Source organism: Nanorana parkeri, unplaced genomic scaffold, assembly GCF_000935625.1.
Source record: "Nanorana parkeri isolate BGI_ZX_2015 unplaced genomic scaffold, ASM93562v1 scaffold461, whole genome shotgun sequence".
Classification (NCBI taxonomy): domain Eukaryota; kingdom Metazoa; phylum Chordata; class Amphibia; order Anura; family Dicroglossidae; genus Nanorana; species Nanorana parkeri.
The window spans coordinates 761815-789366 of NW_017306729.1; the positions used below are offsets into that span (position 1 = coordinate 761815).

The 27552-nt window shown below is 39.4% G+C and overlaps 1 protein-coding gene across 1 annotated transcript in view; it reads right to left on the bottom strand.

The window, feature by feature from the left end:
• Positions 1-1616: 1616 nt before the first annotated feature.
• Positions 1617-27552, bottom strand: part of GABRA1 (gamma-aminobutyric acid type A receptor alpha1 subunit) — a 142024-nt gene continuing 116088 nt past the window's right edge. The window contains exons 8-10 of the mRNA XM_018560516.1: positions 20349-20501; positions 11947-12149; positions 1617-2848 (exon numbers count right to left, since the gene is read on the bottom strand). Of these exons, the coding sequence (XP_018416018.1) occupies positions 2543-2848; positions 11947-12149; positions 20349-20501 (662 nt within the window). The 3' untranslated portion in view covers positions 1617-2542. The remainder of the gene's footprint in view (positions 2849-11946; positions 12150-20348; positions 20502-27552) is intronic.

The window sequence follows — 27552 nt, forward strand, 5'->3', positions numbered from 1 at the left end:
TTAGTTTAGTGAATGTGGGGAAGCTCTGCTGACTTCCATCACCCAATCATGTGAAAACAAAAATACTGTTTTTTAATTTTCCTTGCACATTATATTCTTTACAAAGTAAAATGCCACCACATTCACCCTGCAAAGGGAAAATTCCCTTCCAAGTGAACAGCCTATTTGCCTTTAGACATCTCAGACAATGTGCATGCTTAGGAAGAATTTAGGCTTATTCTATCCAATGCATTATGAACATTATCTGAAAAATTAGTTAGGGATCACATATTTATTACATACTTTTATCTTTTTTAAATAATAATTTGTACTGCTTCTAACTTAGGGGTTTTTTCACGAAGCTGCCGAAGGATCTGGCCGTAGCTTTGGCCGATCCTTCGGCTAGCTTCGGCTCCAGGACCCCTTCGGTTATGTAGAACCAAAGGAGTGCTGATGGCAGCTTCGTGAAAAGACCCCTTAGTTTCACTAAAATTAAAATTTAGCATGTGCAACTATCAGTGCATCAGACCCTCTGTGAAAACTAAAGAAAATGGACATCATAAACTCAAAAATGAATATACTAATAAAAGGTAACTGAATTATAGGCAATACTATGGCTTAAAAGCACCTCCTTTAAGAAGCAATCTATTTATGTCCACTATATAGAAACAATTAACACGCAGTTTGCAAATTATTTAGCCATTCTTATGGATCTGAGTTTGTATTTCTCTTCTTCTACTAATGAATAATAATGCAGTGTAAATACGCTATGATGATTTGTTTAATGAAAATATAATCTAAAACGAAAATTTACAGTGTTGGATGCTGGTATGTTAAAAATACCTAAATACTTCATCTTTCATGTTTAAGTGGCAATTGCAGTATGGTAAATGGACTACTATTTGCGGGTGCTGACTACTGTTTTCTGCTTCAGTGATAAAATTATAATAATAATGACAATAGTAATGAAGAGAAAGCAGTGTCTACAAAAAGAAATGTATGCACCAAAGTAACACTTTTTATACACATTACAATTTATATTCTACTCAATTATTCTCACTGATGGATGAATATATTTCTAAAATTATTTCAGTGGGCAGTCTAGATATATAAATGTACTCATTTAAAGTTAAAAAGTAACTGTTTATGAGGTACTAAGGTAAAACATTCACTGTGATTGTTTGTTTTTTCTTTAATTAATCTATATAATAGAGAATTTAATAACTAGTCCTATCTGCCATTTTGAATGTTGCATATAAAAATCATATCACTGTCTTCGTTTTATAATTTCATTGCTATTCAACACAGAGATAGATAAAATAAGCTTCTTCTATTTTAATATGGTTAAAGATGTAAAAAAAAGTACTTCCCATTTTCACGCTGCAGTGCTCAGAAGAAATGAATAATTAAGGATCAAACAACTTTAGTAATTATTTAAGGTTTGCCAGACCTGCAAAAACTATGTAGACAACAGTTTTAAAGAACAATTAAGAAAAAAAGATCCCCTCCCTTCCCCCTTAACTTGAAGAAATGTTTAAAAAGGAAAATAATGCCCGGCCTGGACAACTTCAAATAACACTATACAGGTGATTTATTGAAAGAGTATTTTTTTTACTAAGTTTGTGTTCACTTCAAAAGTCCAATCATATGCAAAGGAATTTAAAAAGCAAACATAGGAAACTCTACAGCACATGGCTGCATGTTTGAAGCAAGCACAAACTAACTGGGCTACATTGATGCATGGCTTATTACACAGACACTAGTAGCATAATTTGATATACCTTTTTAACATATTTCCAAACTATTTGTATTTCTAAAAGAAGCAGGTGGTAAATGGCATGTTTTGCAGAGGGAATGCTTCTGCTTGAATATATCTGTTTGATTATAAAAAAAGATGTATGTGTTAATGGATTTTGAAGCATTAGAAAACTTCAAGCATCATTAAATACTTATGGTAAGGCTTGATGACCATGTTTCAGCACTTCAACCACTTTTAGACTTCTATAATCCATAGTCAGCCTCATGCCATGTTACCTGATAAATGACTGATTATCGGAACTAAAGAAGTTCAACAGTAACTGAGATGCAGAAAGCCATCAACCCTTTTCACTAGTACAACATACATTTGCATTGAATCTAAGCGTTACTTACTACTCTTACAGTAGTGTTTACTACATGGAGTTCCTGTATTTACAGTATATTACTGTCATATTCTAAATATATAACATATGTCCCTGCAAAATATAAACTGTAGATATGGTAAACAGGGCACATCTCTATCTGCTAGGTATTTCACTGACATGCTACTGAATAAACTCTTGTCTAGTTTCACATGTCCAGTTCAGGAACCACAGATACCTCTTTTATTGGACACACAACATATTTGTACCGTGGCATCAAGCAGTGGCCTCTTTTATTTATTTACTTTTTTTTTACTATGTTTCATAAGCAAACCTTCAAATTCCTTAAGACAGAGGTAATATGGCAAATAGGAATTTTCCGTTTCAAATACTGGAAGCAATTCCCAGTGCAAAAGACAGAACATGAAATATGATTTGATTGGTTATTGAGGTGGTGCTGATGGTTTGATTGCTGGTTCCCGATTTAGATATGTTGCCCAGTAGACTAAGTTAAAGGTCCCAAATAAAAGAGGAAAAGCTATTCTTGATAGCCGGTCAATTTTGCTCACACTGTTGAATGTTTTCTTGGGCTCTGCAGGTTTTGGTTTTGGTTCCATATCTTTTGGTTCTAAGATTGCACTTTTAGCAATGGTTGCCAAACCAGGGTCTCTGGCTATGGGTGGGTAGTTGGCTGTTGCTGAAGCATATGTGTTGTTCTTCTTTATGAGAGGATCCTTTACCTTTTTTGGCTAGATAAAGAGAAGACTTGTTAGGAAAATAAAGCAAACAAACAAACTTTATCCAAACTTATAAAAATGCCATAAAAGAAGAAGACATTAAAAAACAGACAATCCACAGTAACACATTTTAACTTCGGTGTTCCTATAGGTGATAAATGATCATCACAGTGTTGGCCACCAGAAGCAAAAAGGTACATAAAGGGGACACCTATTTATTTTTACAGTGAAGGATTAGGATCAATGCCCCAATTTTTTGTTTGTAAAATTACCTTAAATTGCATCTGTACACTTGGACAATCTTGGACAAAAGGTCCTTTCATAAAATCCACCAACGGACCTGAGTGCTGGCCCACTAGTACTAATACTTGCCTTCAGCCCTGATCTAGCGATCCTCACTGTATTGCCCGGCTAAGAGCCGTTAACCTTTGTCCCAAATATAGTTGCTTTATACTCTGCATGTGTGCTGTGGCTCTATTCATTCATGTAGAAACATTTTTCCTTTTTGCACCTTCCAGTGGTTGCTTGGAGTATGGCTTTCCCTTAGGAATATATTAGGCCATGGTGCACATTCACTGTATGAAACAGTGCCCAAAAAAGGCATGCTGAAGTCAAAGGACTAGTCACTAGTATTTCTTGTGGTCTCCATGTAGCTGATATTTCACACAATACTGTCTTACTATACCTTGCTCTGCACTGTGTCTCTGTGTGGAGTTGGAACCAAATGTAGAACAAACAGGGGTGCCACTGCTGATAGAGTCCAATATGGTATTTTATTTGTAAAGATCAATAAAATAAAACAGCCAACATGTTTCAGAGGTCCAAAATATCACCCTTCATCAGGGCTTATGTGTCACTTTGTGTCTTAGTTGCTTTCAAATGTTTGGAGAAATAATATATAAGAATAGTTAGCAGTTGTGAAAGGATAATTTAAGTTTTATCAGAAGGAATGTGAATTCATGTTGCTTCTGCTAAAATTCTAAGCTGTGATGACTCTATGAGAATGATATACTAAATACGTGTGTATATACTTTTTATTCTCATATCTTTTCAGCATATCACACAATAAACATTTTTCTTGGGTAGGTGATGTACTTTGTCATGACCCTAAATTGACTCCTGCTCCTTAAAGAAGCTTCCCTAAAGCTCTACAAATGTTCTCTTACCTCGTGGGACAAATCTAAAAATGTTGTATTCTCCTTACTTTCTTTTTAGATGACAATTGTCACCTGTACAGATACTTCCCAATGGGGATACAGATACCACAGTACAAACTACAGAGGGTCTAATCCTAACCTGCGCTAATCTAAAACTGAAATAAAGAGGTTTTGCCTAGAGATACATTTTAAGTTGCGACAAAGTCACTTTAACTGGACATACTGTAGTAAAATAATGGTCAGAGTTGATTTGTTCTGTGCATACCTTACTTTGTAATTAATTTTAGCTAAACTGAATACAAGAATTAATGTGCTATTATTGAATTTCAGAATTAAACTTTGGCATTTAGTTGTTTAGCCCTGCAAAATATCAAGCAAACCAGTTAAATTATGAAAGTTATATACAAGTTTACATTTGGTAAACACAACAATAATTGCTTTTGTACTTTGGAAAATACACTGTACTCCCCCCCGATCATCCCCCCCTATTAAATCAATCATGACACTTCTTAGGTCACAGTGCATCAGGTCAGATATGCCAGAAATGGGCATGAAAGAGGCTTCAGGACAAGCTATAATAAAGCTGCACCAGAAGGAAGATATTATGAGCAGGGGATATGGGCAATTACATCTGTTCTTGTGACTGGGTAATTAAGAGCAACTTTGTTTAACCGCCTCCCGGGTGGCCGTCGTAATTAAACGACCGGCCGGGAGCTTCCTGGAAGTAACGGGTCATCAAAAGACGTCCTGTTGGCCCCACCCACTCGCACGCGTCGCATGGGAAACTGCCCAAATTTAAAAACAGGCAGTGATGCCTGTTTACATACATATGATCCGCCGGGTATAGAGCCAGCGGATTGCTTGTATAAGGTACCGATCGGTGCGCACCCCCCCCCTCTGTTGGTCCCAAGCTCCACTGTGCCCGGTGCGAGCCCAGGACCAGCATGGTGGCAGGGGATCAGAGTGAGATCGGCACACAATCTGCCTCCATCCCCTCTCCGCTGTCAGAATGCAGAAGTGATCTATATTACATCACTTCCACATTCCTGTGTCACTCTCCAGCTGCAGAAGATGGAGAGAAGCTGATGAAGCAGATCTCTGCTTCATCAGCTTCTTTGGGGGTCCCTAGGTGACATTGGGGGGTCTTGGAGACCCCTCATGTCTCCATGATGAGGACCTGTCACATCTCTTTGCTATCAGATAGAGGGTTTCTTAGCCCCCTATTTGATAACAATAACGTTAAGTGGAAAAAAAATAGGAAAAAAAGATTAAAGTTGAAACAAAAATTAGTCACATATAAAAAAGAATTTAAAAAACCCACAACATTTTTGTAAAGACCCCACCCATACATACACACGTGCAAACATGCGTTGGGTCCGCATATGTGCAAAAACAACGATTGCACCCATTACACCGCACATGTTACATATCGCCGCGAATGTCGCAGTGAGAGCAATAATTCTCACGCCATTAATCACTGATACCACTAAAAGGGTTATTTACAAAGCTAGTAGCTACAGCTGATCCTTCAGCTAGCTTCAGCCACCTGAGCCCTTCAGTTCAGTAGAACCGAAGGGCTGCTGTATGGGCTATTCACTATAGCCTTTTTTTTTTTTTAGGAGTTATCATTCATTCACCTTTTTAAACATTTTTTTCTACTTTTCTTTATTTTCTACTTTTTGCACTGATTTTCTATTCTGCTTGGTACCACGGAGGTACCGAGCAGAATAGTTGAGCCAAATGCTGCTCGGCGGCATTTGGCTAGTCACTCAGTGCCGTTCGGCTCCTATGAGAATAAGCCGAACAGCCTGCCGTAGGTGCGGCTCAGCCGATTCAGATGTTGGATCGCCTGAGTCGAACTCCTTCTGCAGAGCATGTTCGGCCGACCCGAAGCAAGCCGATGTATGACTGATTTCAGCCGATGTACAGCTGAAATCAGCTGTACAAGCCTGAAGTGAATAGCCGAACAGCATTCGGCTCACTTCACTTTGAGTCGGTTATTCACATGGCTGCCTTCCGCAGCTTTGTGGATAACCCTCTAAATTGATGAGCGGTAAAAGCTTTTAAAGCGTCGCCTATGGTCAATTTTGGGTATTGTAGATTTTTGCGGGCGCGCACAATTTTAAGGCTTGACATGTTCGGTGTCTATTTACCCGACGTCAAGCAAAACAGCAAAAAGTTTTCCTGGCACACTCACAAGCTAGCATGTGCGGGATCCCTTGTGCGTCTCTGTGCCTTTAAGGCAGTTGGGCTTCCTCCTGACAAACCTGCACCCAATTTTATCTTCTGCCCCATGTGCTCCAAGATGGAGGCTCTGATAGTTTAGAGTTAGGTCTGCACTATAAGAGGTGCCTTGCGTGGCTGTGCGGCTTTCACATTTTCTGCAGAAGACGTGTATCCAAACCTCTGTTTTTAACCTAAGTGTGAGACAAGTTTTTTTTTACATGCTAGCTTGTGAGTGTGCCAGGAAAACATTTTGCTATTTTACTATTTACCCGACGTGACCCCGTCTTTTATATTTTACCAAAAAAAATGGGTAATGATAACTGTTTCCTAACATAATGTAAAAAAAAAGTTTTTTTTCCAAAATGTTCAGTGGTGAACAGTGGTGAATAAATACCACCACCAGTGGTGAATAAATACCACCAAAAGAAAGCTCTATCTGTGTTCAAAATGTTTTATAAAATTCATTTCAGTACAGCTTTGCATGACGGCATAAATGTCAAAGTACCACAGCGCTGGATACTGAAAAATGGCCTGGCCAGGAAGGCGGTGTAAACACCTGGTCTTCAAGTGGTTAAGCAGACCTCTAAATTAGAGAAGCAGTGTATATTCCAGCAAACTCTTCACAATTCTGTGCAAACAGCATGCAGAGTTTTGGGAAACTTTTGGCACTTCACTATCTACTTTTCCAGTTTGAGAACGCACATTTTTTTGTACAAAAAATAGAGCCACAGAAGTGAGGCAGATACTTGAGGACAGACAGGAAATCCACCTCTACTCCATTCATATTGGCTTTCTATTTAACAGATATCCACACCAATAGGAATAGAATGCTAAGCAAGTTATCTGAAGAGCTGTTACCATGGTACATTTTCTTCCTCTTCCATCTTCCCAACTTGTAATGTCACAGATCAGCTGCAGAGCTGTTGGTGTCACAAATGTTTTTTTTTTAATGATTGTCTATCCATGGTCAATTATGGATGGTTTTTGCAAATATATATATACTGTATATGTCAAAGTATGTGATATGGGTTCAGCCTTAGCCTTCTAACTGCTGTCATCTAAATGCAACAATAACAACATGATTTCTTGGTCAAGTAATATCAGTTCTGCCTCCAAATAATTGCATTTTAATTGTTCCCAATGCAAATTTATCAGACACAAATGCAGGTTATGTAAGCCATCAATGCAAACAAAAACTGCATCAGTGAAGGGTTAGAATATCATTGAAATACAGCAGGAAACTTTTGAGCAGCAAAATAAAAATAACAAAATTACAAATCTGTTATTGCAATGCCATAGTAAGATCAATTACTGAACACGAATGTACTGCTCTAGACCTTATTTGTGTACAGCAGGATCATTATTCCTTATTGATAGACGTTAGGGAACAAATATAAATGACCTGAGACACAGCATGTTTTTCTGACATTAAAAGCCTTCAGAATGTATGTGTATTTTTTCTGAATTCAGTTAAATTATATTTTGTAATTCAAAATGTTCATATTTTATTCATCGGTTATAGTTGAGATATGACACTGTGTATATTAGCTGTATTTTTACTCCATCTTCATATATAGTTCATCTATTTTAAAATTTTCATGAAATGTTTACAATGACTTAGGTTTACAAAGTATGCAAAATTATTAAATTGATAATGTAGTTGTCAATTAATACCATAAGACTGTAGACAGGATACAGTAATGTCCTTTCTCCAGTCCCAACCTGATGACTGCACAGTGAAGGAGCAGTAGTAGACTGATGAGGTCATGTCTTATTCACTCTGTATTCTTCCTATCAGCATGTTTGCATTTGCATGCAGCAGCAGTCCTTACCCTCTCTTGCAGGAGGCTAAAAGCAATGGAAATTCAGCTATGCCTGTGATCTATTAACAATTACCTAGTGTGCAACTCTAGTAACTCACAAACCATACTGCCTTGTGTTACCACACAAAGTCGTAAGACAATCGACATAAGACATATGTACAGTATATAGTTTTATTTTTTGTTTTTAAATATTCCACCTGAGTTGATGGGAGCTAGTAATTAAATATAGTATTGGTTGTGGGTTATCACTGTCCATGGGGTGTTGCATACCAAATAATTGTAAGTGGGGTTATTGTTCTGCCCAGGCATATCCAGGTAATTACATAGAGTATGGCTGAACACAATACCGTCCTCAGTCTTTTCGGAGCCGAGACCCTTGATTCTAACAATAGGTACATATTCTCTTTTGTCCCTAGCCAATATCTTCAAAGGTGTCCGTTTAGCCGGTAAACAACCAGAATGTCCGCCCTGTTTAGATGCAATCTTGGCCTTGGGTTAGCCTAAGGACACCTGCCCATCTTAAATGTCCCGCTCATTTTAAAAGATTCACATAGAAAGGGGTTGGGAGTTCTAACAAAGGGTATTTGAAAGCATCCAATCCCCATTAAAGAATTATAATCTGATTAAATTAAGCCTTGGGAGGCAACCAATCGTGGGCTCGCAATGCATCCCTATGGACACGGGTTATATCAATGATTGTGGGAAGAGATTCTTTCTCTTTTTGTGATGACCAGATGGACCGATACCTGAACATCTCCTGGTAATTATCCGGATATGTCTGTGCATGTTGTGTATTTGTCTTGTATGTATGTACCATGGTATGTGCTTTTTATTAATATTTCTATGCATGCTTAGATCTCTTCTTTATGTTTGTAGTTAAATAGATTGTTGGTTCATTGTATGCAAGTCTGCATACTATATACCAATACATTTCTGTTATTGTGTGGAGCTTGAAAATCTCATGATTGAATCCTCAGAACCTTATACCTGTAAGTGTGAAAGCTTATATAGCAGATCATAACTTAAAATAGGAGTTTGGGTAACAATTGCATTGTGGTGCCCTTCTTTTCAAATGGCACCCCAATGGATCTTCCCAGAGCACCATAAAACATGTGCATTACAGTGCACCACAACAAACCCGCTTGTACAATGTGGTGATTTGCTTTGAAAAAATGATGTAGCTTCATGAGTGTTGTGGTTTGTTGGCAGCCCATTCAAATAAATAGGCTGCCGTGCCAAAATGCATATTAGTACACTCAATAACAGATGAACATGCAAAATTTCTAAATTGAGCCTAATTGTCCTCAAATAACAAAGACAAAAGGTGGCAATATATTGTATTTCATTCAAAATGTTTCGTTTCTGGCTTGAACCCTCTTTCGATTATGCCTAGACTTCACCATCAAGCATAGTCAAATGTCGATTTTGGAAAACATTTCCAACCTGACCGATCGTAAAATTTTGATCACAATATCAAAACCAAAAAAATTGGTGATGTACCATCAACTGTTTGATATTTGTTTGAAAGACCATTTATGTACAATTTATGAATGAAAATTGTACAATGTATGGCCACCTTTAATCAAAGCCAACATATTTCATTCTCTACGTTGTTTGTCAAAAATTGGCTAGTATGCCTAAAAAATTATTTCTGAAATCAACATTTGACTATGCTTGATGGTGAAGTCTAGGTATAATCAAACGAGGGTTCAAGCCAGAAACGAAAAATTTCGAATGAAAATCGTACAAATGGTGTTTCTTATAGCATACTGAACAAACTCTGTATTATTTTATGTTATTTTCTGATGAAGCCACCTGGTGGCACTGTTCCATTAATGTTGACATGCAGTAATATTGTATTACAGATATTTACTTTTATGACACCTACGTAATACTAAAAAGCAATGTCAGCATAGCAGGCCTGGCATACTGTTGTTAATCCAAATGCTAGAAGATAGTTTACAATTCCATTTTACAAAGACACTAGACCCTTCACACAAAAGGACACTAAAGTCCACCACACTTTGGACTTTACAGAATGTTCCTATTTTTTTATTACTATTCTTACTACTGATTACCACTACTACTACCACTAGACCACCAGCTACTAGTAGTAATCAGCAGGGTAATATTTCCCAAAGTAAGGACAAGAACACTATTTGGAGATTAGCTAGCCTCACATGGTTTTAAATAACTAACTGGAGAAACAAGCACACAGCATAATCCAATCTTAAAAGCTTCTCTATTCGGGCTCGGTTGCTCTTGCTTTTTGCAAGCTCTTTCTGTTTCTTTTTTATGGGTTAATGGAGATATTGTCTATTTCTCCTCCACTTCCTCTTTCTATGGCACCTGGGATGCCTGTCAGCAGAGACAGAAAATCAAAAGCAGTTATCTCAACTTTGCTGTGAAAACTGTACTCAGGTTGTGTCTTGTTGCTGGGATGAGTTTGAAGAGACAACTCAGCTATAATATGAGAAATCTGCTGCTAACTAGGGAAGCTGATTCTTGTGAAAATCCCCCGATACTAAGCACCGATACCGGCACTTACATTTTTTTAAATACAAGCGGCTGCCGTGCTTGCTGGGGACCTCGTGGCAGTTTCCTGGGGACCTTGCAGCAACTGTTTACAGTGCCAGTCCAGCTGCACATCTTCTCATTTCCACCATACGCACAGCCATGCTGAGACCCAGCACAGCCCTCGTGAGACCTGCACCCACCTGCGCAGCCCTGGTGAGACCCACACCCACCCGCTCAGCCCACGTGAGACACGCAAGCAGCTATGGTGAGACAGTACAGCCATGGTAAAACCTGCATGCAGCCCTGGTGAGACCGCACAGCCATGGTAAGACCCGCATGCAGCCCTGTTGAGATCTGCACACAGCCCTGGTGAGATCTGCACACAGCCCTGGTGAGACCACAAAGCCATGGAGAGACCTGGCACAGCCCTGGTGAGATCCGCTCGTGTAGTCCTGGTGAGACCCACAAAAAGCCATAGTGAGATGCCATACGCAGCCCTGGTGAGACTGCACAACCATGGTGAGACCCGCATGCAGCCCTGGTGAGACCCAAATGAAGCCCTATTGAGACCACACACAGCCCTGGTGAGACCCGCACGCAGCCCTGGTGAGACCCGCATGCAGCCCTGTTGAGACTGCACAGCCATGGTGAGACTCGCATGCAGCCCTGGTGAGACCGTACATAGCCCTGGTGAGACCACTCACAGTACTGGGTGGACCCCACAAAGCCTACTGAGAACCTGCACAGCCCTGGTGAGACCATGAACATCCTCCTGAGACCCTGAACAGCCCTGGTGAGACTGCGCACAGCCCTGATAAGACCTTGCACATCCTCCTGAGACCCCACACAGCACTGGTAAGACCCCCACAAAGCCCTGGTCAAACTCCACACAGCCCTGGTCAGATCCCAAACAGCATCCTGAGACACTGCACAGCCCTGGTGAGCAACACAGAGTATGCAGCATATTGTTTTGCATTTCTCTATAATGTATTGCTGGAATGTGTAGTCCTCTATAGCTAATGGTATTCTGCATTGCTGTATAATGCATTGTTGGGATTTGTAGTCCCTCTACAGCTTGGAGTCAGAACTACTAGCGTTGACTGGGCCCTGGTGCTCCTCCACTGTCCTAAAATCATTAGTCTGTATTGCTTTAGAAAAACTGTCACATGACACTAAATAAACGGTATCGGTAATTGGTATTGTTGAGTACTTGAGGAAAAGTATCAGATTATGTTGGGCAACTCTTGCCCAACATAATCCGACTAGGACCAAGATGAACAACTCTTAGTTAAGAAACCTGGGGTACAATCTAGATATTAAACAATGGATTACAAATGCAATATTGCAAATTACCAATATGCAACTATTTATGAAAATGGAATATTACCTTCTCTGGAACTACACTTTTTCCATCCCATGCATACCCTCGCTTTGTAAAATAGTTCACAGTTGCAAATTCAATCAAAGCTGAAAATACAAATGCATAGCACACTGCTATAAACCAGTCCATGGCAGTGGCATAAGCTACTTTCGGCAGAGAATTTCTTGCGCTGATGCTCAGTGTGGTCATGGTAAGTACTGTTGTTACACCTGCAGAAAAGAGAGGTTAAAGTATAATTAGAATCACATACAAAAGGAAACTGTTTAAGCAGATACAACAACAGTATGTATATTTATGTAATTATATATATTTTATATTACACACCAAATACATTTAGATGTTAGTACTGGGCTAAGAGAATACAAATTCGGATGTCCCTTGAGAATGAGCTAACCATCAAAGTACTAGAATATAAAGTTCCAATCATTAAATGATTAAAAGAATAACAACCCTATTCTCTAACTAATGCACATAAACATGCTATACACATTTGTGTATATTAGTCAGGCATGACTATAACCCATTTTGTAATTCAGTATAAATGCACAGGAAACAACTCTTACATGTCACAAAATGGTAAACTATCTGTATGTACGTTTGATCATTAAAAAAGCAGTCTTTCAGCTCCCCTGCAGGAACTTTACATAGATTGAAAAGTACTTATGTCTGCTGCAGGCCAGGGTAAGCATTTTCTCAGTTTTTTCTCCCCCACAGTAATCAAACCACAACATTATACCGTATGTAGGAAGTCATAACGTGAGAGGCCACAGCAGTGGTCTGATCTGTGTCAGACACTGTAAACACAGAACTGCAAAGGTACCAGGGTGTACATGTTTTTGTCATCTCAGAGCCAACATCTCAATCCAGGAAGTAGAAGCTGATGCTGGATGAGGCCTGAAGGCCACAAGCCAGTTTTATTAGTTCACTGGATCAAAACATTATTGTTCAATCCTTTAACCCTTTCGCTGCCAAGGACGTATGGCATACGGACCTACAAAAGTGCTTCCAGCTGGCCAGGTCAGTATGCCATACGGACCTGGCATTTACAGTTCTACTATAAGCTTAAGCGACCATCAGCTTATAGTAGAACTGTTCAGCAGACTGAACATAGCAAAGTTTTATGAAAATCATCAATTTTGTTAATATACAGTTTTTGTTTAAGTTGTTACTACTTAACCTTGTAAGGCATATTAAAATGTATCCATTCCAATAGTAAACAAGTCCTTTCTATGCTGATGGTAAGATCTTTCCTCCCAATGAAAATTATGCTATTTTTTCCTTTTGTACAGTCCTTGGTATAAAATATTACATTTTCAAATGTTTATACTTACTATATAAATCCCTTACTATACAATTACTTGTAAAAAAAGTTATTTCTCTTCCTACTAATTAGGTCCAGTTTTATTTCACCTTCAATTGTAAGATACATTTGCCTCTTATAGTGCAGTGTTGAAAACCCCATATTAAAGATATGGCTATACTAAGCATTTATACAGAAGCAATACTATACTCGCATATTTAATTTTCCTTTTATCATAGCCCTAGATTGTATTCATTGGCAGTAACAGCAGCAATCTCTTAGTTCTCCAAGATGAATGTTGTCTGCTAATCTGTGTGTGGCTGACATATTTTTGTTTGAAATTAAACTTAATATCAGCAATAACCTACAGCCACTGATTTTAAAGCAAATGCATGGTTGCTAACACCTGCAACAGCCATGTACGAAGTGGCTTGTATTCCCCAATCTGCTTGTAAGAATTTGTGTATAGAAAAAAGGGGTATTTGTACCCAGAGTACCACACCTGAGATAAATCACAGTATATTTCACTGTTTCATGACTCTCAGAACACACGACCCAAAGCTGCTGACACAAGACGTAATCAGAAAAATGTGTTTTTACCACAGAAGGTTGAAACGAAGTGCAGCTAGTAAACAGGGTCGGAGAGTCAAAATGTAATACAAAACAGTAGTTTATTAGTTAAAACAATTGTCTAGTGATTAACCAAATGCACCATTAGAACCAACAAACCCAACACACTTAAAAATATAGTTATTGCAATAACCCATTCACTCGTAAATGCACACAGACATTCTATGGGCGAGCTGATCAGCGTGATATATGTTTCCGGGTGTCCTCAAGAAGTTTGAGGAAACAGCACTTGGACTATAATTGTAGAGAGGATTTAATGTCAAATGCCTGGGATTTTGTTCTATTGTATTTAAGTATTTTGTATCTGGGACCTTGCTCTACGTCTTTACACTTTGAAGGAAACCATCAGAGTTGTCTCTAATTTCCTCCGCAAGTGGAAACATCAGTGAGGATAACTTGGAGTATTGCAGCATCAAGCCACATCATACACTGAAAGACGGACTGCCAGTTCAAAGAAACCAAACACTTGTGAGTACCAATTTATTCGAGACTCTACACTTTTGTTGGGTTAAGTGTGACTACAATTGAGGTTTACACTTTCCCTTGTACCATCGGACTTCCATCTATGTCTCTGTACTCTTAAAGATTGATCTCCAATCAAGCACCTTACTTTGATCACTACCTGCTTCCACTTTAAGAATTAAGACTATTTGAAACATTTAATCAACGATACTGCCAACTCATGAAATTATTACCTTAATATATGGACAAAAATACTTAAATACAATAGAACAAAATCCCAGGCATTTGACATTAAATCCTCTCTACAATTATAGTCCAAGTGCTGTTTCCTCAAACTTCTTGAGGACACCCGGAAACATATATCACGCTGATCAGCTCGCCCATAGAATGTCTGTGTGCATTTACGAGTGAATGGGTTATTGCAATAACTATATTTTTAAGTGTGTTGGGTTTGTTGGTTCTAATGGTGCATTTGGTTAATCACTAGACAATTGTTTTAACTAATAAACTACTGTTTTGTATTACATTTTGACTCTCCGACCCTGTTTACTAGCTGCACTTCGTTTTAACCTTCTGTGGTAAAAACGCATTTTTCTGATTACGTCTTGTAAGAATTTGTGACCTGCACTAACTGTATTGCATTGCAAGACACATATCATCATTTATGACTCTAGGTAGTTAAAGTGAAAATGTTGTGAACATTTTTTTTTAGGAGGCAGACTTTTTTTTTTTAACATAAATGGCTCTGCATGTACTGTATCTTCTAAAAAAAAACCCTTCTAGCAATATTTTGACTCCTAGCAATTTTAATTCTAGTTTACACTACCAGTGGCACATTTGCAATGCAGTGTGCAATTTCCAGCCCATTCCTAACATCTGTAAGATGGCAAGTGTCAGAACAATGTACCTCCTGAGAGCATTAAATGCAAAGGTATTACCGGCACACACTTGGAAATTGAAATATCAATAATACATTGATATATTTTATTAAGAATGTCACATCATGCCATGCAGTGCTAACCTTTCGGGTCCACACAAGGATCCTTCATCGGAGCAACATAGTCACTATCTCGCTCTGATGAAGGATTCCTGGGTGGAACCAAAACGTTAGCACTGCATGACATGATGTGACATTCTTAATAAAATATATCAATGGATTATTGATATTTAAATTTCCAAGTGTGTGCCAGTGAAACATTTGCATTTACTGTTAGTGTTTGCACGGCACCATCCGTGCGGTCACCTTGAGCACCACAGATACTTGTATGCTGTAAGACCATAGGAGTGTGAATGGTATTTGGAACGTCCTCCTGAGCATGACAAACAAAATTGATGGCCACCCAATGGCCAAATAGGAGCAGGTGGAGGAGGATGAAGCAACTAGGAACAGTGAGAAACAGCTCTTATTTGTCAGTGCTGGAGGAGGGCAAACAGGCAGGTGAGTCTGTTATAATGCATATTTTGGACGAGCATCAGAACCACAATTCAGCTTTAAGGCATTGAATCAGCCAGCTATGTGAAGCAAATAACTTTTTGTTCTTATTCCACATCTGCAGTTACAGTGCAAGCTGCAGACAAGGTGAATGAAAACAGTGCAATTCTTACTCTGGTCTAGCCCAGTGGTGACAGGTTTCAAAGCTCATGGAAAGAAAGAGCAATAATAGATTTTTGCAGTGTTATTCGATATCCTCATATATAGTAGAATGTTCATGCGTTTTAAGAATGTCCTCATATATAGTAGAATGTTCATGCGTTTTTGTATTATGTTTATAAGTCTAAATTGTACATTAACAAATTAGTACCTTTTCCTTATCTTTGTAAAAGAGCATTTGTAATTGCCCAGGGTAGACACATTTTAAGAATTAGTTCACCTTACCACAAACAACGAAAATGTGTGCAGCAGTCTCGCATATCAGCCATATATTGGCTGATATGACAACCTGACCAATGACCGCTCTCCATTGCCAACATTGTATGTAGTAAAATGTTAAAGGGTGCGGTCCTTTACACCAGTGGCTTGGATGGTGGGAGGTTGCCATGTAAGCAGTTAAGTGAACAGGGGGCCAGGGAAGTGTGGAGGGTGTTGGTGAACTAACCCTTTAAAACTCATCTCCAGGCAAAAAAAAAAAAATTTGCTGGGATGTTGGTCATTTTTCACCTATTTTATCCTGTGTCCTTGCATAAAAGATTTTTTTTCATTTTGCATTGTTGTGGTATCCTATTAAGAAGTCAGTCAGTTTTTTCCCCAAATGTCCTGTCCAGGGGACTGCACACTCTATCTGCAACATCAGGCAGCCTAGACATCAACACACCCACACTCCCTGCAGTAGTGGGATTGTTCACTTTCAGAACAGGGGTGGATTCTTTTCACCCAAACCCATTTCTCCCTTCTCTGCTGTTTCTCCCTCTGATATAGTTATTCTGATTTGTGTCCTGCAGCACCTAATTACCAATTAGCTCAAGACAACTGATAGGGTTATGTAAGGCATCACCGTGGAGTGGTTTGTGTTAATTTAAAAAAACTGTCCAGCAGACTTTCTCTGCCCTCTGTACTAGCTTTGTACTTCCATTTCCTGCAGCTCCTCATTGTCCAGGAACTCAAGACACAGACAGGGAGGTATAAACTGTAGGCTGTGTCTGCCTGGCAGGCTCTCTCTGCCAACAGCTCTAGTTTAGGGCATTGATAGGGTGGAATATATCATTGGAGTTCTGTAAGCAAAAAGAGTGCTCGTTGTCTCTTCCTGCTACTTCTGCTGATCAATGTCCTGCATCTCCTAATTGCCTAGGAGCCCAGCACACTCATAACGATGTGTATGCTGGGCAGACTTTCTCTCTATGCAGTCTTGTTTCATGCATAGCATACAACTGCATGAAGAATAGAAAACCACCGTTGTGCAAGTTCTGCAACATGATTATGATATGCAAAGCAAAAGGGTTTTGCTGTTTGCTATTCTTTATGCAAAGGAAACAAAAAAAAGTGGCCAGTATGTACAGTATCTTTGATGACATGGGGTTCTCTACTCACCTGCAGCCAACACCACAGACTAAGCCACAGTAATGCCCCCTAAACCTCATTACCACCTTTGCTAAAGTATGAAGATTTAGGAGCTCTATAATGAGGACACATGGGAACACTGAAGCATATATAAATGAGTGAATATAAATTTTCCAGATATTATTTTCTATCCTTTTAACGTTTTATATAAATATGTATTTATTTGATGTTCCTAGCATCCATTATAAACTTATATTATGTATAGGTCCAGCATTAGCATTACCCCTCAAGTTGACAGGACTGGTGTATACGGTTTGATTTTTTTCCATAGTGCTGCAGAAAAAGAGTTGAAAATTGTTTAGTCATCCTCCCAACAGATACTAGGACAATACATAAGATGGCTATCCTATGGCTGCAGTGTAAAACTGTGCAGGCCACCTTCTAGAGGTAGGTTCTGTTCTTGAATATTCCTCCTTCACTTTGCCTAATGTTTGTACAAGATGGCAACATGCAATAATAACATGCAATTTTCTGAAATAACTGATATCACTGCAGTGAAATAGTAAACGTATTTCCTTTTAACTTCTTATTGGTGAGTTGTAATAGCTAAATTTTCTTGCTCTGTCCTTTTTGGGGGTTACATTTTTTTAAAATTATTATTTAGCCAATGTTTCTGCAAATACGAATTATGTATTATAATGTGGTGTCAAAATGTTACAATATCAAACGGGATAAATGTACTTTTTTGAGGCTGTATCTGAACATGTTCTGCACATCATATGCCTTTGCGTTACCTTGACAACTGTAGATATTAATATATTATATCTACTGCAGTGTTTTCACAATGTTGTTCGCTATGAAAATTCTAGAAATAAACTGATGGCCAGGAGTGTCACATAACAAGAAATGTATTTGGCATTTAATGGGATATTTTGGAAACCTGTTATTTTATTCCCCAAGGAAATTTCAAATGCACAAATAACTGAATTATAATGAACAGATTTCTGCTGAACTGCAAAACTGGCTGCAGTATTTTTAATGTCTTTGCAGAGCAATGCTAGCAGGTTCAAAAGAGGTGCTAGGGAATATGTCAACCAATTAGCAGAATACAGCTTAAAGTATTTTGAATAAGGCAAACACTTGACCACTTTCCTTCCTTGACACACAATCTTTTAACAAAACAGGGTCTTTCTGTCGTTATGACTTTCTTACTCCAACGTTCCTCTTAATCTTTATTAAGTTGTGGTTAAACCCATTTATGACATAATGGCATTTATTTTTAACCAAAGTCATGAGATATACAAAATTACAGTAATTTAACATTATGACCTGTGAGTGGACCCTTTTACGACCATAAACGTATAACCGAACGTTTCCCCCGAGAGTCCCCTTTAAAATAATAGCTGTCAACAGCAGTTGACAAGCTTGGATATAAAGCCAATCACGTTTAAAGATACGTACAGCATCAGTAAGCCTTAAAAATAGGTATGCATGAAACAGGTATACATTATGCTGACAATCAGTTACTATTGGCTTTCATATCACTAAAGGGTTTCCACTCTACTTCCACTGAGCCAAGGTGGGACTATAAGTTATATCAATCGTGCTATTGTGTTGTGTTGCCACTACTAATTATAGTTGTTGCTCAGATTGGGCCTTCAACTAATATAACAAGAAAGATGTCTGCAGAACCATAATATCAAAGGTAAAAAAAAATACTGAGATGGAGATTAGAGTTGATTGCTGCAGATAGAAAAAATGTGACTTGACTTGTTGATCTGTGTTCCCAGTATCTAATTAAGTGGCATTTTGCTGGCTCAAATGATTTGTTTTCTATAAAGAGGAGGATCTTTTGGGGCATGTTGAAGACAGATGCCCATTACATTTATTTATATAAGACTTTCTTGCTCACAACCCTCCTGCTATAGAGATATATGTCTAATACATCAGGCTGATATGATTAAGGGGCACAAAGACCATTTATTTTTAAAAATACAGCAGTCTGGCATATCTTAACATGGTAAGGGCGGCAATGGGTCAGAGTAAAACTCAATACATTTAGGCATATAGACATGGTCAGGAATGGAGAAGAAAGGTGAATTAAGTGACTTTGAACATGGCATGGTTGTTGGTCCCAGACGGGCTGATTTGAGTTTTTCGGCAACTGCTGATCGATTTTCATACACAACCATTTCTAGGGTTTACAGAGAATGGTCTGAAAAAGAGAAAATATCCAGTGAGCGGCAGCTCTCTGGGCAAGAATACCTTGTTGATGCCAGGGGTCAGAGGAGAATGGCTAGACTGGTTCAAGCTGATAGAAAGGCAACAGTAACCCAAATAGCCACTCGTTATATCCGTGGTATGCAGAAGAGCATCTATGAACACACAACACATTGAGCCTTGAAGCAGATGGGCTACAGACACAGAAGACCACACCGAGTGTTACTTCTGTCAGCTAAGGACAGGAAACAGAGGCTACAGTTTGCAAATGCTCACCAAAATTGTAAAATAGAAGACTGGAAAAATGTTGCTTGGTCTGATGAGTCTTGATTTCTGTTGCGATATTCAGATGGTTGAGTCAGAATTTGATGTAAACAACATGAAAGCATGTATCCATCCTGGCTTGTACCAATGGTTCAGGTTGGTGGAGCTCTGCATTATTAATGTGGAGCCGACAAATCTGCAGAAACTGTGTGATGTTCTCTTGTACTGACATGGACCAAACTCTCTAAGGAATGTTTTCAACACTTTGCTGAATCAATGTCGGGAAGAATTAAAGCAGTTCTGATTGGTCCAACCCAGTACTAGCAAGGTGTACATAATAAAGTGACCAGTGAGTGTGTGTGTGTGTATTATATATATATATCTATATCTATATAGATATATATATATATATTCAGATCCAGAAAATAAAACGTTTAGCAGCATTTAGACATATCACTACAAAAAATCCATAAAATACTGTACATATATCTAGCTCCACAATGTCAGCCATGTTCAGATCAGTTTAATAAAACTTACCAAACACAGTTCTTGCAGGAACAGACTCTCTGTTGAGCCAGAAAGACACCTGGGATAGTATGACTGTCATAATGCATGGCAGGTAGGTTTGAATTACGAAGTATCCAATCTTTCTTTTTAAGTGAAAGTGGGTTGTCATGACAACATATTCACCTGCAAGGAAAGGTATATTTTAAAATATATATTCAGCTATTGCATTAGGTACACTTGAAAACATGAAGTGGACAAAGAAAGATCTTCCAAGCATGCAATAATGATTCTATGATGATTTCCTATCAATAAACAAATACAATTTCGCACACAGAATACCCAATTTGTTCAGTCAGGTTTCTCTTAGTTCAGTCATTTTATCACTGCAGATTTGTCAGGTCTCCTCTGGTTATCAATTTTGGTAGTACCCATTTTTTAAAATTATCTAGTTTTAGACTCCATTCACAAAGCTAAGTGGTTCTGGCAGCAGATTTCTGTGGCATGCATTTGTAGATTCTTGCGGCTGAAATCACAGGTGGTTCCAGTCAGCTGTTCTCAGCCTTTACAAAACAATGACTGGTAATATGTCTCCTTTCAGGGCCGGTCATCTGTCTCTAGTCACAGGTATCCGTTGTGTGGCTATATGTGAATAGCGGCAGACAGACAGACCTAATTAGCCCATGTGAATGGGGCCTTAGACTATACATAGACTTTACTACTATTTTAGGCTCCTAAAGTGTAAGATTCAAATGTCCCGTTTATGTATCCGGTTGCAATAAATGTGTATGTATAATGCTTGTAGATTCATCGGAGTACAGGTCATTTACTCTGTACAGACAAAAATGTAGTGCAACATTTAGTTTTCATTACTGTTACATGTGTGCAAATTTGTCAGTGTGCCCCTTATTTTTATAATGCCTTGTTATGTATCCACGGTAAGTGCTTGCTTGTATGAATCTATGTTGCCTCGTCAAAGTTTACTTAGGACAAGATTCCAACTCAGCTGTCCATGGCCGTTCCTGAATGGCCGGACGGGATCCTTATAGGAGCGGGAGGTCATCTTAAGACGTCCCCCCGCTCATGCGTGGCACCCAGCGCGCATACGAGTGGGGAAACTGTCAGAAATGTAAACAGCCAGCAATGGCGTCTCTAGAGCCAGCGATGGCTGTTTACATTCAAGTGATTGGGCCTCTCTAGAGACGCCCGATCGCTTGTAGTAGATGTGGGTGTGTGACCCCTGATGTCTCCATAAAGATGACCTGTAATGTAAATTGGTTATCACATAGGTTTCTTAGTCCCCTATGTGATAGCAATAAAGTTAATTGTAAAACAAATGTTTAAAAAAAATGAAAGCATAAAAAAATAAAGAAGCTAAAAAAAATAGTCACAAATAAAAAAATGTAAAATAACACAATTTTTTTTTAAGGTCCCCCACCCCCCACATACACACGCAAACATGTGCCGGGTACGCCAACGTGCGAAAACAACAATTCAGCCTATTGTGCCGCACATGTTACACATTGCCGCGAACGTCAGAGTGAGAGCAATAATTTTAGGGCCATTAATTACTGATAACAATAAACTGATGAGCAGTAAAAGATTCTACATCGTCGCCTATGGCCAATTTTGGGTGTGGTCTTTTTCTGCGATATCACGGGCACGCACAATTTTAAGTCTTGAAATGTTTGGTGTTTCTTTACCTGATGTGACCCCATCTTTTATATTTTACCAAACAATTGGGGTGATAATAAATGTTCCAGAACATTTGAAGGGGAAACAGGTTTTTTTTCAAAATTTAGGGTACTTTTTTGTTATATGGTAAAAAATAAAAACCCCAGAGGTGATTAAATACCACCAAAAGAAAGCTCTATCTGTCCCCAAAAAATGGTATCAAATTTGTTTTCGTACAGCATTGCATGGCGGAATAAACGCCAGACGTCAAAGTGCTGCAGCGCTGAATGCTGAAAAATGGCCTGGCCAGGAAGGGGGTTTAACACTCTGGTCTTCAAGTAGTTAAGTCACTTACTTCATCACCTCATGCGATATAAAATGCACTACAGAAATGTGTATACAAATGCACTGCCATCACAGCCTCCCTGGCGGTATTCCCGAGTCTGGCTCGGGGTTAACTTTCAGTACCAGGAGCGGTAACCCCGAGCCAGACTCGGGAATGCACAGAAAAGTGATACTTACCTTGTCCCTGCGAGCCCGCGGTGTCCTCTGATGTATGCGGCCGGCCGATGCCGGCATCTGAGTTTTACTTTTGTTTTCGGGCATCACAGCGGGGAGCGGAGCCGGTGGGAAATTCAAAAGTGAAAAATGACATGCACAGAATACAATGCAATCTGCTATAATTACACTTATGTATCAAACTATTTCACTTCAATTTTGTCCCTAGAGCTTTGTCCAGTGCCCTGCCTGCACTTTTGCTGTTATTTCTGCCTGGAAACTTGTAAATGTCCATGGCATCCAAAAAGCTTCCTTTTAGGTCAAAAACGGTTTTAGACCAGGTAGAAAACAGCGATAGTAAATTAGAATCAATTGCAGAAAGTCACTTTATAATCATACCACCAGGGAGGTTAAGGAATACTAATACTTTATGATTGCCAGCGACTCTTGCAACTATCGGATTTGATTCTTTCTGATTGGATTTACTCTGCAAGGGATCAGAACTCTGAACTGAACCAGACATAAGAACCTGACAACTCTGTCAAAAGCAGAGTAGTGATCTGGAAGAAATAAAAGGCTGTTCACTACACGTTTAAATCTATTTGTACAATCTCTTTTAGATCTATCAACAGGAATGTAAGTACAAGGATCTATCTGACTGAATACAAACTGATTAGGTTTTCGGTAGATCTAAAATTAATTGGTCAGATTGTTACATGTATGGTGAACTTATTGTCTGCCACTCTGCAATTTATCTCTGGAGAAAAGCAGGCTTTGGTTTCTGTCACATTATTACGCTACTGCCTTGGATGGAGATGTCAGCTTGGTATGTTAACAGGCAGAAGTCAGCTACAGATACTGCACACGCCATCAGGGCAGCACAGTAGCAATCTAACAGAAAACAGAGTCTGCCTTTTTAAGATTATAATTACTTTTCTGAGCACTGGAGCAGGCTGAGAAACAATTGCAGCACTGACAAGGGCACAAAGCCGTTGAAGAAAACATGCAGCTGGACTTGCAGTATTGAGTTTAGGAAAGATAACCAAACCTATTGTGGACTGGGTGAAGGAAACCTTTGAATGTGCTGGGGTCTAATTGGAAGTGCACAATATTTGAGAAGATTGACAGGACTGCAGGGATGACAGGGTACCGCCTAAAACAACTGTAGCAGTAATCTGGCACAGTTTACCTACTTAAACAGGAAGACTCACAGAGCACCCTGCCAACTCCTCCCACTTACTGCTGCTTCCGGGATTTGGAAGGGAGCCCTCTGATGATGTCACGGGGCATTAAAACTTCAAGTATCTTCACACAGAAGCCATTTAGGTGATACTTTTTTTTTTCAATTTGAAAGTGGTCAGAGGAGGAGGTTTTAAAATATTTTCTACTTTTGCCTTAAGTTCAGGTTTAAATCTTAAATTTAATAAAAATAAGAAAGGGGAGAGGGGGTGGAAATCAGATTCCTCAAGCATTGGCATCCAGAATAAGTGGTGTAAAAGAAAGAACTTCTAGAAAACTGAAAGTCTGAAAATATGTTTTTAAACCTAGATGACAGATAAAAGAGCACACATTTCCCTCTTAAAAGAACCTGAATTAATTTAAAAAAAAAAATCATGTCTAGACATTGCGAGTGGATTATGCACACAGCATTTCAAATACATTATTCTACTTCCAGCCTAGAAGGATGATGGCATTTGTGTTCTGATGGCAAGCTAAAGGGAGAAATGTGACAAAACTCTTAAATATGCTGAAAAAAATATTATAGATGGCTGTAGATTTATGTCTACATTCCAATTCTGTGGAGAACTTACAAGAAATTGTCTAGGCCCCATTAGCAAGATAAAAAAAAAACTAGATAATTTGTTTTCTTCATATATTACCTATAGGAAACCACCAATTCAATTCACAGTAATTATAGGGTATATGAACGGTACAATTTGAAATTGGTGTTTTGACAGAGCAAGGAAGTTTTCCAGTTTTGTCTACAGGTGCATCAGGCTTAATTCCTGTTCTGTTATGTAATCTCTAAGTTATATTCATAACACAGCTCCAGCATCTCCTCTGCCTTCACTAACCAAAATGCAAACGCCAAAAAAAGCTGGCAGTTCAGTGTTACAAATTACTATTTATATGTTGTGCAGGCAGTTACTGGTAAAACCATGTAACACTAACTGACAAGCTCTTATAAGCAACCAATTAGAATTCCAGAGTAAAGATACAGTAAGTAAACTGAGCAAAGTTTAGTTTACAGGAGGTTTGGTGAACTCATCAAAATTTCCCTTAAGAATTCTAAGAGAGTCACATTTTGTTATTTTTTCTTTGTTTTTTTCTGGCCTTTTTATGGGCCAGTTTTTAAGCTTTTTTTAATATAAAAATGGAGCATTGTGTTTGTGCAGGTGCAGCAGTAAGAGCTGCAGAGGAAACATGGGGCTCAGGTGCTGTGGTGATATTGGGAGGTGGGGGTTGTGCAGGCACAGTGGTTGGGAGGCCTACAGGTGTGGTGGTGAGAGCAAAGGGGAAGGGGGTTAAGATGAGAGTGGGGCATGTAAATGAAGAAGGGAGTTGCTTGGAAAATGGTGAGAGAAGGGGTGGGAGCCTGAGAGCAGGAGAGAGTGGTGGAGAGAGAAAAGGGGCTGTTGGCAGAGTGTCTGCTCCTGCACCTAGAGAGTCCGCTCCTGTGCATTGTGGTCTGTGATCTCAGGAATATGGTTGCAGGTCCTGCACATGCATGGTAGCACCCTTTAATACCAGCCAATCTCTAGGGTCACTAATGCACTTGTGTTGAATACTGCCATCATATTTCTGATACAATCCACTACAGTGACTGCGCACAATCTCGCTGCCATATTTCCTTACTAATGCAGTAATGCATTGCATTACTGCGCATGCACGGGGCTTGGGGAGACATACAGGTTTATTCACAAAAGGGTGAAGAGTTTGGAGAAGGCAGGAGAGGTGAACCATCTAGGACAAAGTTGCTGATTTGGAAACATTCTCCAATTCAGCTCTCTTTCCAGTTCAGCTATTTTGGACTAGATTGTTCACTTCTCCTGCCTTCTCCAAACTCTTCACCTTTTTGTGAATAACCCTCATAGATTACTGCGCATGTGTGGCTGCAATAAGCACATCTTAATGACCTGCTATAGGAACATCTTAATGACGCAACCACCCGCTATATTACTACATTCCAGATGGAACCCGGATGAAACCCAGGCACCATCTTGCAAAAGTCCAGGCTGAAGTCCATTTTATTTCTTTAATGCTACAGATAATTTTTTTCTTTATGAAGTATCTGCAAATAGTTAAACTCTTCAATGACAGCTAACACACTTTTCTTCCTGGTTTCTTCTTTTATAATAACTATAGGGATATCAGAAAAAAACCCCTGTGTACTGCTTGCCTGTTGCTTTTGCTGCTGTTCCTTCTGTCCTCCCTTGATCCCACTGAATGCTTCTGCAGCTTTCTTTGTTCCTTTTTCTGCAGTCATATCTGGTTCACTGCACTCCTGTGTTCTGGAGCAAGTGTAGCTTATCAGGTGGGCTGTGACCATCCACAGATCTGACTGCTCTGTATTTCTTTAAAAGGACACAACTATCCATGTTCCAGTAGACCATTATAGCATTCAGCTAAAGTAGCCCTGTATTTCTGTCTCAGTCCTTGCTCTCGTCAAACTGACCCTGAAGTGTTCTTATATCCAGTCTAAGTACTTTTGTCTACCAATTTGTTTTTACTCCTGCCTAGTTCTAGTACCTGTTATCTGCCTTGCCCGTTACCCCTGATCTGCCACACTCCCTGGATTTGACCAACTGCATATTCTGACCTTTATAGAACACTACCTGCCCTCACCTCAGCTTTGTTAATGACTACATATCTGCTTAACCCTGTTACTTAAATGCTTAGCTCTTGTTATCCCCGCAACAATCTTGACTACCCACCTCAACTACTCCAGGCATTAGTTTCCCTTCACTGGGTTACACCCTCTTGTTAAGGTCTGATAATCCAGTGCTTCAGATTCTGTTGCTTAAGTACTGAGGGCAACCAATTACCAGCAATACACATAAAGCATCCCTGAGGCTCTGTTCACACCTAGGCATATCGAATATGCGCGTTTGTCGTGCGTTTTTACCGCGATTCGTGGTAAAAAAACGTGCGACAAACGCGCGTTTCAGAGGGCTACTTGGCTGAAAGCCACTTTCAGTGTCCGATGACAAATTTCCCAATGAATCGCTATCACTGAATTGAGCGATAGCGATTCGTTGGGAAATTCGTGCGACCTTAAAGTATCCCACTGGAAACGCGCAACAAAAACGCCGCAAAGAAGCTCATATACCTTTTCATATACCATGCTGAGCATGTTCGGCCGACCCAAAGCCATGCGAAGCAAGCTGATGTACGGCTGATTTCAGCCGATATACGGCTGAAATCAGCCGTACAAGACTGAAGTGAATAGCCGAACAGTGTTTGGCTCACTTCACTTGGGGTCGGTTGTTCACTCGGCCGCCCTCGGCAGCTTAGTGAATAGACCCCTTAGAGTAGGAAAGAGCTTGAATTTCTTCCATAGATCAGTGGGGGAGCCACATCCAATAATTCTACTACTAATCAAGTATGTCCTTGAAGAACTTTAGGTGCATGCAATCCCAATGAATCCTGTAAGGAAATATGGTCCATATTATCCTTTACTGTCGTATGGGTTTGGATTGCTTTATTGGAGGAATATTTTAATTAAACCTAAACCCTTCTTTAAGCAGAACTCCAGTATTTTTAAAATGTAACCCTTGCAGTGGGGCTACCCCTGCACTTCAAGGGTTAAGTGCTCATTTTGTCTAGGGGGCAAAAATAAGGAAGAAATACCCAATCATCAGCCCCACCTGGCCTGCTAGACTGATCCCCAGACTGGACTCTGGTGGTCTGAGGGCCCATGACATCATCACATCTAATAAGGGCCGATTGGATGTGAAGACACCAAAGAATATACTACAGCCGGACTGTAGAGGGAGAGAGGTGAGCAGTCACTCTCGCAGGACCGAAGAGCGGGTGAGTATTTCTACTTTATTTACCCCCCCCC